The 15283-nt window shown below is 42.0% G+C and overlaps 1 protein-coding gene across 3 annotated transcripts in view; it reads right to left on the bottom strand.

Annotated features, from left to right (window-relative positions):
- LOC124055589 (interleukin-1 receptor accessory protein-like 1) overlaps positions 1-15283 on the bottom strand; it is a 258111-nt gene that overhangs the window by 4692 nt on the left and 238136 nt on the right. For all 3 annotated transcript variants that reach the window (XM_046382514.1, XM_046382513.1, XM_046382515.1), the window contains exons 9-11: positions 11413-11558; positions 7656-7802; positions 896-1066 (exon numbers count right to left, since the gene is read on the bottom strand). In XM_046382514.1, the coding sequence (XP_046238470.1) occupies positions 896-1066; positions 7656-7802; positions 11413-11558 (464 nt within the window). The remainder of the gene's footprint in view (positions 1-895; positions 1067-7655; positions 7803-11412; positions 11559-15283) is intronic.

Raw genomic sequence — 15283 nt, 5'->3', positions numbered from 1 at the left:
TTTTGTAACTACAACACCGGAGTTTTTATACTCCTGTAGAAGTGGGTAAAGTATTTCCTGCACAATTTACTGAAATGTTTGGGCATGTTAATGTTGCATGACGTAGAGGTGGAGCAAATCTGACATATTTTAGAGACTTCAGGGTGGTTCAATCCGTAACAACAACCCTGATGTTATAAGACGATCAAATGTTTGGTATGAAAAATCACAATCTGCAACCAAACTGTCAAACTGACAATATTCCCACTAGTACAGTGCTTAAGTAAATATACTTACTTACCACCTATCAATTTATTTACATGCACGGGCTACAAATTAATATAACGCAAGTTTCTCAGATAAACTAGCGTCTATTATGTTGACATGGTTTAATTATTTTTTTTTTTACTAGTTAAGCTACTCCACAGTCTTTACACATACTCCCTGTTACCAACACAGTGAAAAGGACACCGGGACACTGCTATGTTCCCAGGCTTTTTCTAACTAAGGTCATTTGTGGTCTAAACAAAGTCCATGCAGAATTAAAAAAGAACTGGGAACAAGATAGTAGTGCGCTGGTACTTTCTTTGCTTTGTTTGTTTGCTTGTCAGGTCAGACTGACATATGTGTCGGGTTGGGAATCACTGCTTTTAAGGCTGAGTGCAGAGGTTTACACGACGATGAAGAACCACTGAATGCAACCTTTCAGCAAACTGATCCATTTCAGTTCAGCCAGCGGTTAGAAAAAGCTCATTTCATAATGCTCGGATTAAAACAGTGATGGTCTACTCACACCACAAGACAAATGCATAACCACATTAAACAAGGCATGTCAGCACTGCACTGACAACACGAGCAACACCAAGCGACAACACATTCGACACAACTTGACATCGCCGTGAGAGAGAGAGCTTACTTCCTGAGGGGATCAAGTCCCTGTCTGGAATGAAGAGTTTATACCCATAATGCTTCTCCAGCACGTCAGGGAGGATCTCCAGGGCAAAACGCTCCTCCTCTCGGGTCTCTTGGCTCCACTGGTCTGGGTCCACTTTAGTGTAGGACAGGTAAGCATCGTAGTCCTTGTTATCTGCAGGTAGAGGAGGAGAGACAGGAGGAGAGATGGGTGAAATATCCTAACTCCTCTTATGTACCAGGCAAATCAGCAAGGTCTGTTAGCAGAATGTTAATGGTCCTCAGGTCCTTCAAACCCTTTCATTTAGTTTTATAAACCCAGCTACCAAGCAGGTGCAGAGAGACAAAATAAAGCCTTGGTCTCAGCAAACTGAATAAAAGAAAGTCTGTTCTCTTGAATACTTGCACTAGTTCATATATGGGCATTAAAAAGCTCCCCAAACCTCTTTGCTTCAATTAAATGTTTTATGATTTGAACATAATGTTTCCTGCTTTGCTCAGCAAAGTTATGCACTGATATACCCCAAATGCTCACAATCTATTTTCATACTGATGCACAGAGAGCTATTCATTCACTGTGAGAGTTCATTGAGACAGGACGCCTCCATTACACTGACCTCTGGGCACCTCTGCCCATCTGAGTGCTTTTCATTACAGCTCCATCCCGACTGACGAATAATGTTACCTTGATAGCTACTTTGTCCACTGCAGGCAAAACAAATTAGACTGAACTAAATGCCCAACACGGCCTGCAAGGGCGCATGCATGGCATGGCTCCATCACCCACATGAAAGCTCTGATTGATGATGGATTTAGAAGGGCTGAGCAGGGAGATGGAAAGTAGGAAGCGAGGGAAGACTTTAATGTTTCTTCTCAAGATGGAGCACTTCTGTGCAATGAGTTGGGAGGGTGGAAATGGAAGATGTGGAAGTGAGTTATCCCAGGGCTTTTGACTACTACAGGAAGAAGATACAGTAAAAGCTTCTGGCTCCAAAACTGAACAACCAAACCATTTGATCATTTGATATTTGGTCTTGTTATGGACTTTGAGGCTCCACTTTTTCCAAGTCTGGCCTGAAAGATGCTGGACTGCAAATAAATGTTCACCACAAATTTAAATATTTTGGTTAAATTTAATTCCTTTCACCTCCATTATTTTGGTGTGGAGGCAAACATTTTGGAGATCAGATCATCTGTACAATAAACAGAAACCAGACACCACTTGGTTTGACTACTGACTACATATAAAAGATGCTCAAAATGAGCGCTCCCCAAAAGTGAAGCCAAAACATCTTGATGGCCCCCAGGTCGCTGGCTGCAGTGTAAATCATAAGTCTTTCCTCCTTCATGTTAGCAGATGGAACATGGGCCAAAACTGAAAACGTTCAAAAAAGTTCATGTCAAATAAATGTTTCCCAAAGATTTTTAGGTAGTTTTTAATCAAGCTGACTAATGTTCAAGAGTTCATTTTTCTTATAAGTTTGGTTTCAATTTGTTATTTTGTGCTACAAAAAAGGCCTAAAACAGCATGAATGAAAGCTGAGCGCTGTTCAGGATTGGGTCAGAAGGTTTACGGGCAGGAACTCTACGGAACCCCACGGCTCCACTGCCCAATCCCTACTGCACAGACTCCGGCTCCAAATGATGTCATCAGCACAAGGTGTCTGTGCTCGTATCTGAGACATTTTGGTTTCGCTTTTGTTCAGTGGGAGGAAGCGGAGATGTGTCGTTCATCTTAATAAATGTCGATGGGATGATGAAATATATACATATGTAAAGATAATCTTATATCATGTATAAAATGTAGAATCTGATTTGGGAGAACTTAACCTATCAAATCACAAATATACTGATCTGTCATTTGCAAAGGCAGTTAGCCACAAATCAGGTACAGTGTGTCATATTTCAGGGTCATATTCTTCAAAAACAAAAATATCAGATTCTATGTGTCTCATTATTCCCTAAAACCCTCACATCTGTGCCACAGAAGGAGGAACAAAATCTGAATTGGGACTCTCTGCGCTGCAATGTGAACACAGCCTTTGAGGTAAACTCATTAGAGGCACAAACAGGGTTTGGATCTGTGAGTTCCTGCTTTCATTATGACTCTGGTCCCTTTGCTTTATAGTTGCCACTTGCAGGGCAAGAGCCGCGAGGCGACGTTTAACCCGTCAAAACACTGGACAGGAAGGGAGCTGAGGATGAGAGAGTCAGGTCGAGAAAAGCAGAAGAGCAGATGGAGTTCAAGAGGAGGGATTTGGGGATCAATTCTCAGCACAGTATCCCATTTTTGAAGCTTTTAATATCCTCTCCACTTTATACCCGTGCCTCTCTCGGGGCTACGAGACTGTCAACAAGATTCACTTTCTTTCCAGTGGGTAATCTTGATATTTGGCAAGTTCTCACCACTCGCACATGACACCACGTTATTAATCTAACTCGTTTTTATAACTTGCAATTCATTTTACAACATCGGGGACATGTAAAAATAATTGAAATGTAACCTCATAATCACTGCGTATAACTAACTCTGAGGCTCACATTCTACTTCACGGTGACATAAATCTCTGTTTGTCTCTGGTAGCTTTTAACTGAAAGCTGTGTGGGCAGATCAAGGGCTATTTGAGTGGTGCTGATTCACTCGTCTGTAGTGAGAAAAGAGAGAGAGAGAACGGGAGAGGCAGAGGGTGAATCTCGAAGGCGGAATGACCCTCCTGCATCTTGAGTCGCTCCTTACTGGAGATTGGTAAGGTATATCTGAGGGTGCTGCACTCCTCCCTCCCACACGCAGAGTGCAAAGGAAGAAAGGTGGTGGTGGTTATGGTGGTGGGGTGTTAAAATATGCATGTGCATAGAGAGCCCACAGTTATATGTTGAACTGTTGAACTCACGTTGGAGAGTGCTATGAGAGTTGGAGGTGTAACCTGTGGGAATCTCTGGGTGCCATTACAATTAATGGAGAGCAGATTGGTGCTAACACACACAAACTTAACTCTGAAGCTACATAAACTAATAAGTAGTGCAGCACTCTATTTTTAGATACCATTTTTGTTTTGTTTTCCCTATTTTAATACAGCTACAACAATATGGCTTGGCACCAGACAGTAGAAAATGGGCCGCTGTTGAGATACAATGAATTTAGTTTTAGTCTTCCATGTACGGTTTTCTGTGCTGTGTTTATCCCATTTAAGCATTTACTCATACGCATTCACTTCTTAGTTATACTCATGATCAGACTTACATTATCAGTTAATTCTTTAGACAGCAGGGGAAAAAGTGAGGGAATATTTTAGGATTCTCTCTGTGTTTTCTGAATAAACAGAAAACACAAGCAAATAATTCAAGAAATATGGATTTAAATTTCAAACAATAAGTAAATGATGAATGTTTAATTGGTTTGAATGGAGCTTTTCTTTCAGGGAAAGAAGCTATTTCATGCAAACTTGCCACGTTGTCCTCTTTATTTTATTAAAACTGAAAATATTTTGGAAAGACAACACACTGCTTGACCTTGCGATTACAAATGAGCTACTTTCTGAGGCCCACCTCTACATCTTACATGCAAATTTGACAGAATACATTACGGGTGTCTGAGATGGGAAGACCATTAATGCTTGCTATCGCCAAACTACACTGAACACAGGCTCGTAATTCCACGCCGCACTGACATTCGTATTTATGGCAGAGTGTTGATGAGTTCCCACCTCCTTGACAAGCTTGCTCGGCTGTTGTCATCATGAAGCCTATTATTGATTCCACTGACACCCACACAATGTGACAACTGAGTGGTCTTTAACTAAATTGCGGCGCTGACAAATAGCTGACAGTCCCTCCTATTGTTATGTGAAGCTTACAATTTTACATCTGGCAGAAGAGGGAGGCAGGCGTTCAATTAGTTCTTCGAGTGGCCACAATGAAGCACTTTCTTGGCAGTGTCTGCAGATTTATGTTGGGAGGGAAAAAGAAAAGTCTCTGTGCATCCTAGACACCGGCTTAAGGGCTTTATTAATAAAAAATGTGTGTGTGCAACTATATCTTACAGCTACTTCTCCCTGTCAGTGCTGCAGTTACCATAGAGAGGGGATCTCAGTTAACCACTGGCAGTGCTTAGTAACTCTTTTGTCCCTGCTCAAGTGGCAAACATTTCCAGTTTGGCTTCTGTTTACCCCCTTATCCTACGTCGTTCACCTGCTGTAGGCCGTCGATGGAAGTCAGAGGTGACTTTGGGACATGTAGGTGCAAACTCGTGCACGACGTGGCAGTGAAGTCATCTAATCGACGTCGGCGTGGAAGGAAGTATCGGGGGTCTCCTGAGAGCTCCGGAGGCAGCGTGCTGTGACTTATTGAACCTGATCCCCTTATACTGGAGAACAAATTGAAAATCTGTTTCTCTCTCTGAGCACTCACTCGGGTGGCACAATTAAAGGAGACAATTGCTGTTTGGCATTAAGTTCAAGGCTGGACATTTTTTTCTTTTCTTTTTCAACACAACTGCCTCAGGGCCATCCATTACAGCAAAGTTCTGATTTCTGGGGGCTGGAAGCCCAACGCAGCCAGAGGTAATGGCTTTCATTGAAATGTCTGATGTAGCAGCCATCACAGTTAAGCAGAGCTGGGAGTGTATGAGGAGGGGAGTAGGGTACAGAATACTTTTTTCCTTTTAACTCTCATAACTCTGTTGGTGTCGCTCCTTCTGCTATGTACGGTCCCTCAGCCGCTCCGAACTAATCTCATTCCCCGTGAATTCACCGCTGCGCTGGTACTTGAGAGACTCATTATGGGGGAATCAAATTAAAACTTGCTCTTTGTCTCAGTTTGATGCATTCTCAAACCAAGACTCATCCACCAGGCCCAATCAGAGTTTTATTTTTTCTCTTTAACGACTGCTGATGGGGCCTCAGAGTTAATGTTTTTGTCTGGCACAAGGGCTGTGTTTTGATTCGCTCTCTAGAAAGTGTTCAGCAGAATATATGATCGTCTCACTCTTGGGTCTCGTGCAGTTTCCACATACGTCGCAAGCCATCGGCAGTAGAGACATACGTGTGTAGAAACTATGATGAACATTAATTCATGTTTTCTTCATTATTCTGTCCACTTTCTAATTTTGGGGGGCATTCCAAAGTAGGATAGGACAATATGGGCAAAATCAAACATCACAATATTTTTAACTGAATACCTTGACGTTCTGGCAATTGGTGCTGTCACAAAATATTAACACAATGATATTTTTGACAAATAAACATCAGTACCATGGACTAGAACAGCTACACCCAAGTTCAGAAAATCGTATCACTTTACTGTAACAGAGCATTGAAAACCAGGAAAGGATTTACCCCATATCGTAATATCTAATATCTCCCTTTGACAGAATTCTGTCTCACTGGCACCTGTTGCCGCGATGCTCACAATAAAATGAAACTGGTAGCTTGCATTGTGAACAGGTAAGTCTGTTTCACTGTGCATAATAGCCTCCTCATTACTCACCCCCAGCAGATCAAAAGAACTGCGTATCTGCTTGCAAAAGACTGTTATTGGCAGCATTGTGGACAATAACTGTACTAACAGTGGTGTTCAAATCTGTAGGTCTTATGAGGCTATTGCCATTGGACAAATGTCTGCTATAATGGATTGTAGCCAGGCACCAAAACATGATGATTTTCTGCTATTACACTCAATTGTTGCTGCTCTGGAAATATATAGGGTGTATAGTGTATATAAACACCTCAGACAAATGCACCTGCTCTCTGCCGAATTGAGTTAGGACCACACATACTGAGCTGCTTCATATTAGGTTGAAAATCAGTTAGCGGATGTCTAGCAATTGGAAATTTAAGCTGTCAAAGCAACATGAGAGCAGCATCAGACAAAAAAAGAAATACAACAGTAACATCTTAACAGTTACTGTGCAGCAAATCTGGCATATTTGCAGCTTTACAAATACTCTTAACTCGTATACATTCACATCATCTTGTCTGTCTTTTTTTCCGGGTTTCTACTGGAATAAGAAGAATGCAGCCTAACGTACCCTGAAATCCAAAGCACATCACCAACAGCTGCTGTATTCACAGTGTTTAAGTGATCAAGGCTGCGTTTTCCCTTTAAAGCTAAACTCGGCAACTTTGCCTGTTGGGGGCTGTGGAACGCAGCGAGAGGGAACTGTTTGAAAACCTGAACTTCATTACCCAAAAGTTGTGCATTGTGATGTCAGGAAACGGCAGCCAGCGTGAAGATTTTTTACAAGGCTGCCTTGTGATTAGTTTTTACAGGGATGCAAATATGACAAGAAAAGGAACCACATGAAAGATTGGTGAGTTGTTTGCTGATTGCTGCTGTTTGGGGGGACAGTTTCATGGAATATTTTGCATAGAAGTTTTTGATTTAGGTCTTCCAGCAGGTTGAGAAGATTCCCTGAAATTGACAACAGAACTGAACGAGTCAGGAACGATGGGAGGCTCTTTTCTGTGTCGTTTCGACTGATAAAACAGGTGCATATTTACATAAAAATAGTTCCAAATGCAGCCTTAAGATATGAAAAGTAGCCCAGGTGTTTTCTGAGTAAAAATAAATATGCATGCAGAGCAACACTGATAGCTCTGGTATGGGATTTGATTCCAACTGGGGAAAGAAAGGACGCTTTCATAGCAGTGGAAGGTGCTTTAGAAATCATCCACTAAACAGCCAACCTCAGTGTTGGTATCACAAATTATGGAAGATTATTTTGTAATGGTGAAGCAAATTATGTCTTTCACCTTATCTTCTCTTACCTCCATCTATATCCTCACTGCCAAAGTGGTTCCTGTAGAAGAGCATGAGCTCGATCCTGTAGCATTTGTATAGGGTCACCAGACAGATGAGCAGCAACAGGATGGCTCCCAGACCGCCGGCCAGCTCCACCGTGTACATCAGCTCCGCTAATGTGACAACACAGCGAGAAAGAGGAAAAAGTTAAACTAGTACCAGACAACCTGCCAATCATATAAAGCATTTGGTATGAAAATGGGCTCATATGGGCTGCGATTTGAGAATTTAGTTGAACAGTGTGAAAGATGACTGTCATTCACTGTCATGTTTATCATTTTAATGGGCGTTTCTGGTCTTACTGCAGACATTTGATGCTGTGAGACTTCATTTATTCTCATCTTTGCTTCTACAAAAACTCAAAATGTTGCGGTTAAACATTGTCAGGTATTTGCACTTAAAAGTCAGCAGCCATCCACAGGAGCTCTTACAACAGATTACACTGTGAGCAAAATTTGAAAGCAGAGCTTCAATGCAATTGGCAATACAATTGTACACTACCTCCATGTTTGTTTTTTTAAAAAAAGCTTATATGCATCTGCAGCTGTATTCACTCAGTGTGTGATTGTGTTCTGTCTTTTCCTCGCCATCCTTTCATGTTGCTCATATTCTCACTGTGGCTCCATTGTGCCCAGATGACACATGACTCCAACTGGAAAGCAAGTACAACCATCTCTATACCTGTCATTTACTGCCTCCTGGCTTGATTGGAAAAAAATCACACAGAGGCAACCACTGCGACGATAACATGTGACAAATTAAGCTGCCTTGTTTATGGAGATCAGTTATATGTGTGCGCAGCTGCGGGGTACGAGCAAGGAAAAACTTTTAGTCAAACCGCCTGTTCACCATCAAATCTAAGAGGGCCACTCTCTCCCACCATCCATCATCACTGTAGCCTGACATGAACTCATGAAAGGCTTCAGTGGGAGCTAAATTCGAGGAACTGCAGGACTTCACTGTTGATATTTCAGTTTTTACACATCAGATTATTCTAAATCATGTTACTTGTGGTGTTTCAAGAAAGGTCCCCAAGACAGAGCTACTCAGTAGAAGGCAGAATAGTGGTGTTATTGAGGAGGATGAAAGGTGATATGTTACACTACAGGACAATGGACTCACCCATTAAGCTCCATGGTCTAGTAACTTGCCTTGAAGTCGTTTGCTTTGTCTTTTTATCAGCTTGTGTCTTTTCAAGGCTTTTTTTTTTTTTTTTCTGTCGGATGTCACTCCATCTTTTGCAGTTCAAGATTTCCTCTTGGCTATGCCTCGCAAAATCTGGCTGGTCAGCCTTCATTGGCTGACTAATGGACAACAGTAAAAAGGCTGGAATCGCCACGAAGCCGCACGTAAACACGGACGGAGAGGGCTCGCGCCCGTCGCCATCCATCACCGGTGCACATTTAACCTCGTTGGACCGCGTGATGCCCATTCCACTGCAGTGGCCATCAGGCTGACAGCTCCCATGATGAAAGATGATGTTCTATAGAGCTAACGAGTGAGGCCTGCACCGCTTCATCACCCCTGTCTGGGTGATGACCTTCAGCGAGACCTAAGGATGGACGGACGGATGCGCACGCAAACAAAGCACCAAACAAACTTATAGCAGAATGAACACAGCTTTCACCAACAAGCCTCTGACTTCCTCCTCCTGTCTCACTTTCTATCCTCTCAGCCCTGAATTAGTTTACTTTTCTGAGAGAGGTGTTGCAGCTAACAAGCATGGCGAGAAGCTCGATTCAAGCAACTCCACTTCTCCCTCACCTCCTCTTCAGTGTCCTCTCTTTCTCCATTCTGCCCTCTCACCCCAGTGAACACTGCTCCTCTTCCTCGGATATCTGGACAGTATAACGAGCCAGCTGCTCCTAAAGCAGCAGAGATTAGAGTGGTGGAGGCCAATTCTTCTCTGCTTGGCATCCATATTGTAGCAGTGCCACAGTGGGACGGATTAAGACAAATTAGCTCCTGACGGCTAGAAGGCTGGATTTGATGGAGCCACAAGGCATCGGGTAATTCATCACCCCTTTCTCTCTCTCTTTCTCCATCCCTCTCTCTGTTGTCTAGGGATGGAGATGAAAAGAGAGAAGAGGAAAAAGCAGAGCTGGGGTTGGATGGCATAACAGGTGAGAGCAGCAGTGAGAGTTTTCTTGCTGCATCCCACGTTCACAAATCAAGAATCTTATCACATGCAGTAAAGGCAGCTGTCTACTAGACGATGTTGCTACTGCTGTTGTGAGAGAAAAAAAAAACTGGATATGCTGCTGCAGAAAAAAAGCTGGTCAGGAGCGCTTGGAGGATCACAACTTCAGGACTACAAGAAGTTGTACAAGAAATAGAAATGAGGACGAATCTGCAACGTGCTAACACTGCATACAAGTGAAAGCATATTCTGATTGATGATGCACTGAGACAACCAGTTTCACATTCGTGTCAAGTGCTGTCTTCTCAAGCCAGGAAACCACTGACGCCTTTTAAAAGGGAGTGTAAACACTGATTGGCTTGTGCTGTATCACACCTTGGATGCAACAGCTAAAAAAAAACATGGGAACAGCTTGATTTCTGATGGACCCGTAATCGTGTATGGACCAGGCTAATCTTCTCCGGTTTATTCCGAGATTCGACTGTGCAGCATAAACCCCTTTAATACAGCAAATGGAGGGGAACTGGGCTGCCAGCAAAGCTGGAGCCAAAGCTGCAAACTTAAAAGGGAGGAAAAATATCTTACTATGTAAATGTATTCAATTCTGACAACTTTAAGGATGCAGAGACCCCCCTCCCCCTCCCTTTCTAAAAAAAATAAAAAAAATCTCACTTATATAACCACACTGGAAAGCATGCATCTTTATTTAAATCATCACAGTATCCTCAGTGAGGCGAAATCAGAGGAAAACCTCAAAAATGTTTGCTTTAATGTCAAAAGGGGTGAGGGGAAAAAGCATCAGTAACCAGTGATGAATGATGAGAAAATGAGTGAAAGTGAGAGTTTGGTGATCAAAGAAGGATTTTTGTGTGTGTGTGTTTGCACTTGGACTTGTTACATAGTGTGGATGGAGGCTTTTAGCCAAAAGAGTGAGGACATTTTAGCTGGTCAAAAGCGCTTTTAACACAGTTCTTACAAGGTTAACACTTGTTAACACTTAATGTATAGGTTAGAAATAGGTTTAGGTCAGGGTCAGGGTAAGGTTCAGGCATTTAGTTGTGATGCTTAAGGTTAAGGTAAGCAGTCAGGGAATGCATTTTGTCAATGAGGGACCTCACAAGCAGAAGTACAAGAGTGTGCTTGTGTGTGATAGGGGAGGTCATTGCCAGACAGTCAAACAGCTTGTCTGGCATTGTAACACCAAAGGCTGCCTCTCTCTGAGGGCGCTTTTTCTTTCTCTGCAAACTAATACTTCCTCAGGCTGAGGTGGATGAATAGGCTCTCTACGCCACAGTATTGTCCCATTTTTTTTTCCTTCCCCGAGGCAAGAAACAACTGGTCATTTCCCACAGTCCCACTAGTTGTTCTTCTTTATACTCCATAAATTGCTGTGAGATATTCACTGTTATTACAGCAAAGGACTGTGGTATTCAACTGTTCTTTTTTCACCTCCAAACCTGTAACATACCATTATTAGATATCAAGACTTCCATATCCATCTGCTAGATTAATGAAAAAACACTGTGCATGCTTTTTTTCATCTTATGAGTGAATCAGTGTTCTTGCTTGTGTGCTCGCCTCACCTTTCTTGGTGAGCAGAATGTTGGCCTGTCGCCGCCCGTTGCCGTTTTCCACGTAGCAGGAGTAGTTGCCCAGGTCGCTGTCCTCCAGAGAGTCGATGGTCAGGGAGATAGAAACTTCCTGCTCCCCCAGGTGCTCTCGGATTGTCCTACAGGAGGCAGCAGAGAGCACAGAAAACTGGATGCATGGATGCTGGTGGTGGCTGATGTAAGTGAAACACTACATCAAAAACTACTTTCATTTCATACAGTTACAATTCATTCATGGCTATTTCGCAGCTACATATTCGACTCTCTTCAGGCGCTAGTCTCCAACTTTGTCTGCAGTTTGCTGATGAGCAGGTGGCTTATTCAAAGCAGGTTGTAAAACACAGCAAAGTGTTAAAAGTGGCCAATATGCTCTGAAGTGCCCAGTACAGCTGCACAGAACTGCAGAATCAGGCTCAAGAGACAGCATGCAAACCAGATAAATGTTAACTTAAACTTTGGTTGTTTAAACTGAAAGAGTTAAGAATAATCATCTGCTCCTTTCATTTCTCCATTGTTTGTTTCCAGAAATACATGCAGAAAGTGTCTGAATGATGTACTGTAGACTCTGAAGCTGAAATAATCTGTTTTTGCTGTTTGAATTGGAACCAAACGGATCAGACAACACTGGACTTATGTGATGTTGATGAAAGGAGGATTCACTGTTCGAGCCAAAGGCTTAAAACACTGAACATGAAGTTTCTGATGGTGGACAGGGACCATCAACTAATCGGGAAGGGCTAACTCTCCTCAAAGCTTTAACAGGTTTATGATTCTTGATCAGTAAAACAAAACCAACATACAAGCTGTTTGGTAACATTTGAACACCAGCGTGACTTCAAACAGTTGCCCAGAAAGGGAGTCCAAACGCCTTTTTACTGACTCGGAGGTGTACATCAAAGTAGCTTTCGGTTGCCATCGTTGAACATTGGAATGGGAAAAACAAAAATTAACACAGAACAGAAAAAAAAATCAGAGAACATGCAGAACCAAAGCAGTGTTTTTCATTTTGTCGTCCCAATGTTTGCAGGTATGCTGTGTGACTACATCAAATTTTCTGAATCTGTACCAATAAATAAATAACTATGGAAAACAACAACTCCAGACTGCAGGCAGTCAAAAAGTCATAAGTACAGAGTATTGACTATAATAAAATATGGATTTTTTTTCTGGCAAAAAAAGAGTTTGCCCCAAGGAAATTTGAGTTGTGTCTACAGTATACATCCCAAAATCTATAAATCATGACCTCCGAATTATCAGCTACCATCTCGGTGGACTACACTGATGTTGACATTTTCTGAGTAAAACTTCCATACATTTTATATATGCCAAGAGACTCTCTTTCTCCAGTCATGACTATATTAGCTAGAACCTTAACTGAAGTCCAGTCTCTTTAATCTAATGAAATTTTCAGCTTTTACTTTTTAATTCTTCATTAAAGCAAATAGACATGATGAAAGTAGGAGGTGACAGTCGGTGAGTGACAAAAAACCAGCATCATATGAGTCATGACGGATTTCCTCCATGAAGTATACTCCTTTGTTGATTCACTGAGGCTCTTGATGTCTATCAATTGTGACATGCTGGCACGGGGATAATAGCATGACTGTCATCATGCACTACGGCGCCAGGCTATGACACAACACGTTGCCATGAAGGTTAGTGAGAGGGAAAACCGCTTTTGGTGTTTTTGTTTCATAGAATTCAGTCATTTTCCCAGAAAGATATAAACTTCTACTACAACAACATATGGCTTGCATGCATTGTAAGGACACTATGACACATGCTGCTTTTCTTCACTGGATACTTGGCAGGGCCTTGGGTTCATTAGCAAAAATTGACTTTATTGGCTTCATTATCAGAGACTTCTTCATTTAAATAAGTGGCCAGAACAGCATCAAGCTGTAGCTAACTCGTTCTAGTGAAATACACTGACAATCATCAACAGAAGATGGCACCCAAACCCTCAAAATGTCAACATATCCCGTTAACACTTCTGAACAAACAAACCACTTTTCAACAAAACTACTCTTTACAAGAGCCTGACTGATATTTAATAATCTGTGGTCAAAGCTAAAGCCTTTTACAGCTTAGAAATTAGACAGTGTGGCTTTGCTTCAGAGTCAACAGAAAAGACTCACAGTGCTGACTGAAGCTAAGGTGTGGATGGGCAAAGCAGTCATCTAAGATTTTGAGGTTGGTTGATGTGACACTCCCCACTCACTGTGGGTGGGAAATCCAACTTTAGGAGGCAATTCAAGCTGAATTTTCTCTATGAGAACTTGGGAATTAGTTCAAATGGAATGCACCAATGCAGTACAGTAACCATCTGAGGCTGTAGTTTGGTGAAGTACGCTTTCAAAGATATTGCTAACATGCTGGTGTTCAGCAGGTATATGGGATGTTTACCATACTAGTTTAGCTTGTTAGCATGCAGACATGTATTAATTAGTCCTCAACACAAAGCAGGCTACACTTGAGGTAAGTGTGAAGTAAATTACTTGACTGTAATCAATCAGTGCTGTTAATCACAAAAAAATCAAAAATAAAATGACATCACTAATTACTCATCAGGATGTGGAAGAACTGCAGCGTTTCTGGTGTCAAAATGCCTTCAGTTAATCCTAGAAAGACTTGCATGACGCACAAATAAACACTTCTATGTATAAAGTCTGGTTAAAGCATTTGTAACAACCTCACATGACACGAGGACAACAACAGGAAAACAATGACGGTCAAAGGAGCTGGAACTCTCCCGCTGGGTTGCTGTGCAGAAGTGGAATGATATATGAGCAGATAATCTTTTTCAGGTTACAAAAATTGCAGCTATTTCAAAGCCCTGTTTAATGATGCATGGGACTAATAGCGCGAAAAGGTACGAGTGCCACTTGGGCATTCATCTGCTGCCTGCCGCAGGGCATCTGAATACAAAAACTCATCTAATTCTTGCTGATCAATGAAGAGACTAAACAAAGCAGATTGTGAAGTGCTGCAGAGATAAAGACAAACTACAATACAACCACTGCTGCCGTGGCAATATCTTACATAGCTTTTTAAAGTGCTGGTATCCCGCATAGAAAATATCACACTCACAGTGAAATTTCTTTCATTGACCATGCACAATGAAGACCCATTAGAGGTAATCATTTTGTAGCTACATGGACTGCTTCTTCTAGCTGCTTCATAAAAACTAATTATGGAGTAGTATTTTTTTTAAACTGTCCTTCTGCCGGAAAGCAAAGGTTACTTACTGAGGTAAAGATTTGTGTGAGAGGAAAATTAATTTAATTCCTGTGAGCTTTTCTAATATTATCCTTCATCACTGTGCTGCCAGTCAGGCAGAGACACGGAGCTCCACAAGGCTGAGGTATAGATCCATACTGATGGCTTTTTAAAGAGGCGGCACCCATGTGTGACTCAACATAGACTGTAGGTGTTGGCAAGGAAAGAAAAAAAAAATCAATCTTTGTTTGGAAAAAGACTCCCATCCATCATACTTGTTAGTGTGGGAATATCTGTGTTTGTGCACCCAAGTGAGGATTTATGTGTATGAGATATAAACAGGAACTGCAGAAAATGTGTGGAAAAGAGCAACCGTCACCCACACAAACATCTGGCAGGTGGTGTGCATAAAGGTCCGGGGCAGCGGCAAACTGATGCCGTGTAGCTGGATGGAGATGAAAGTGCACCGGGATCCTTGATGCTGTACACAGTGAAGAGGCATCGCCATGACTCACTGAGATGCTCAAGGAAAAACGCAGGCACACACCTCAGGGTAATCATGAAAAAACATCCCAGAGTTTGTGACTTTTCATACAGTAAAACAACCAAAGATCCAAGATCAACT

This window comes from Scatophagus argus, chromosome 24 (genome assembly GCF_020382885.2).
Source record: "Scatophagus argus isolate fScaArg1 chromosome 24, fScaArg1.pri, whole genome shotgun sequence".
NCBI classification, from domain to species: Eukaryota; Metazoa; Chordata; class Actinopteri; family Scatophagidae; genus Scatophagus; species Scatophagus argus.
This window is presented reverse-complemented; position numbering and strand designations above follow the sequence as displayed.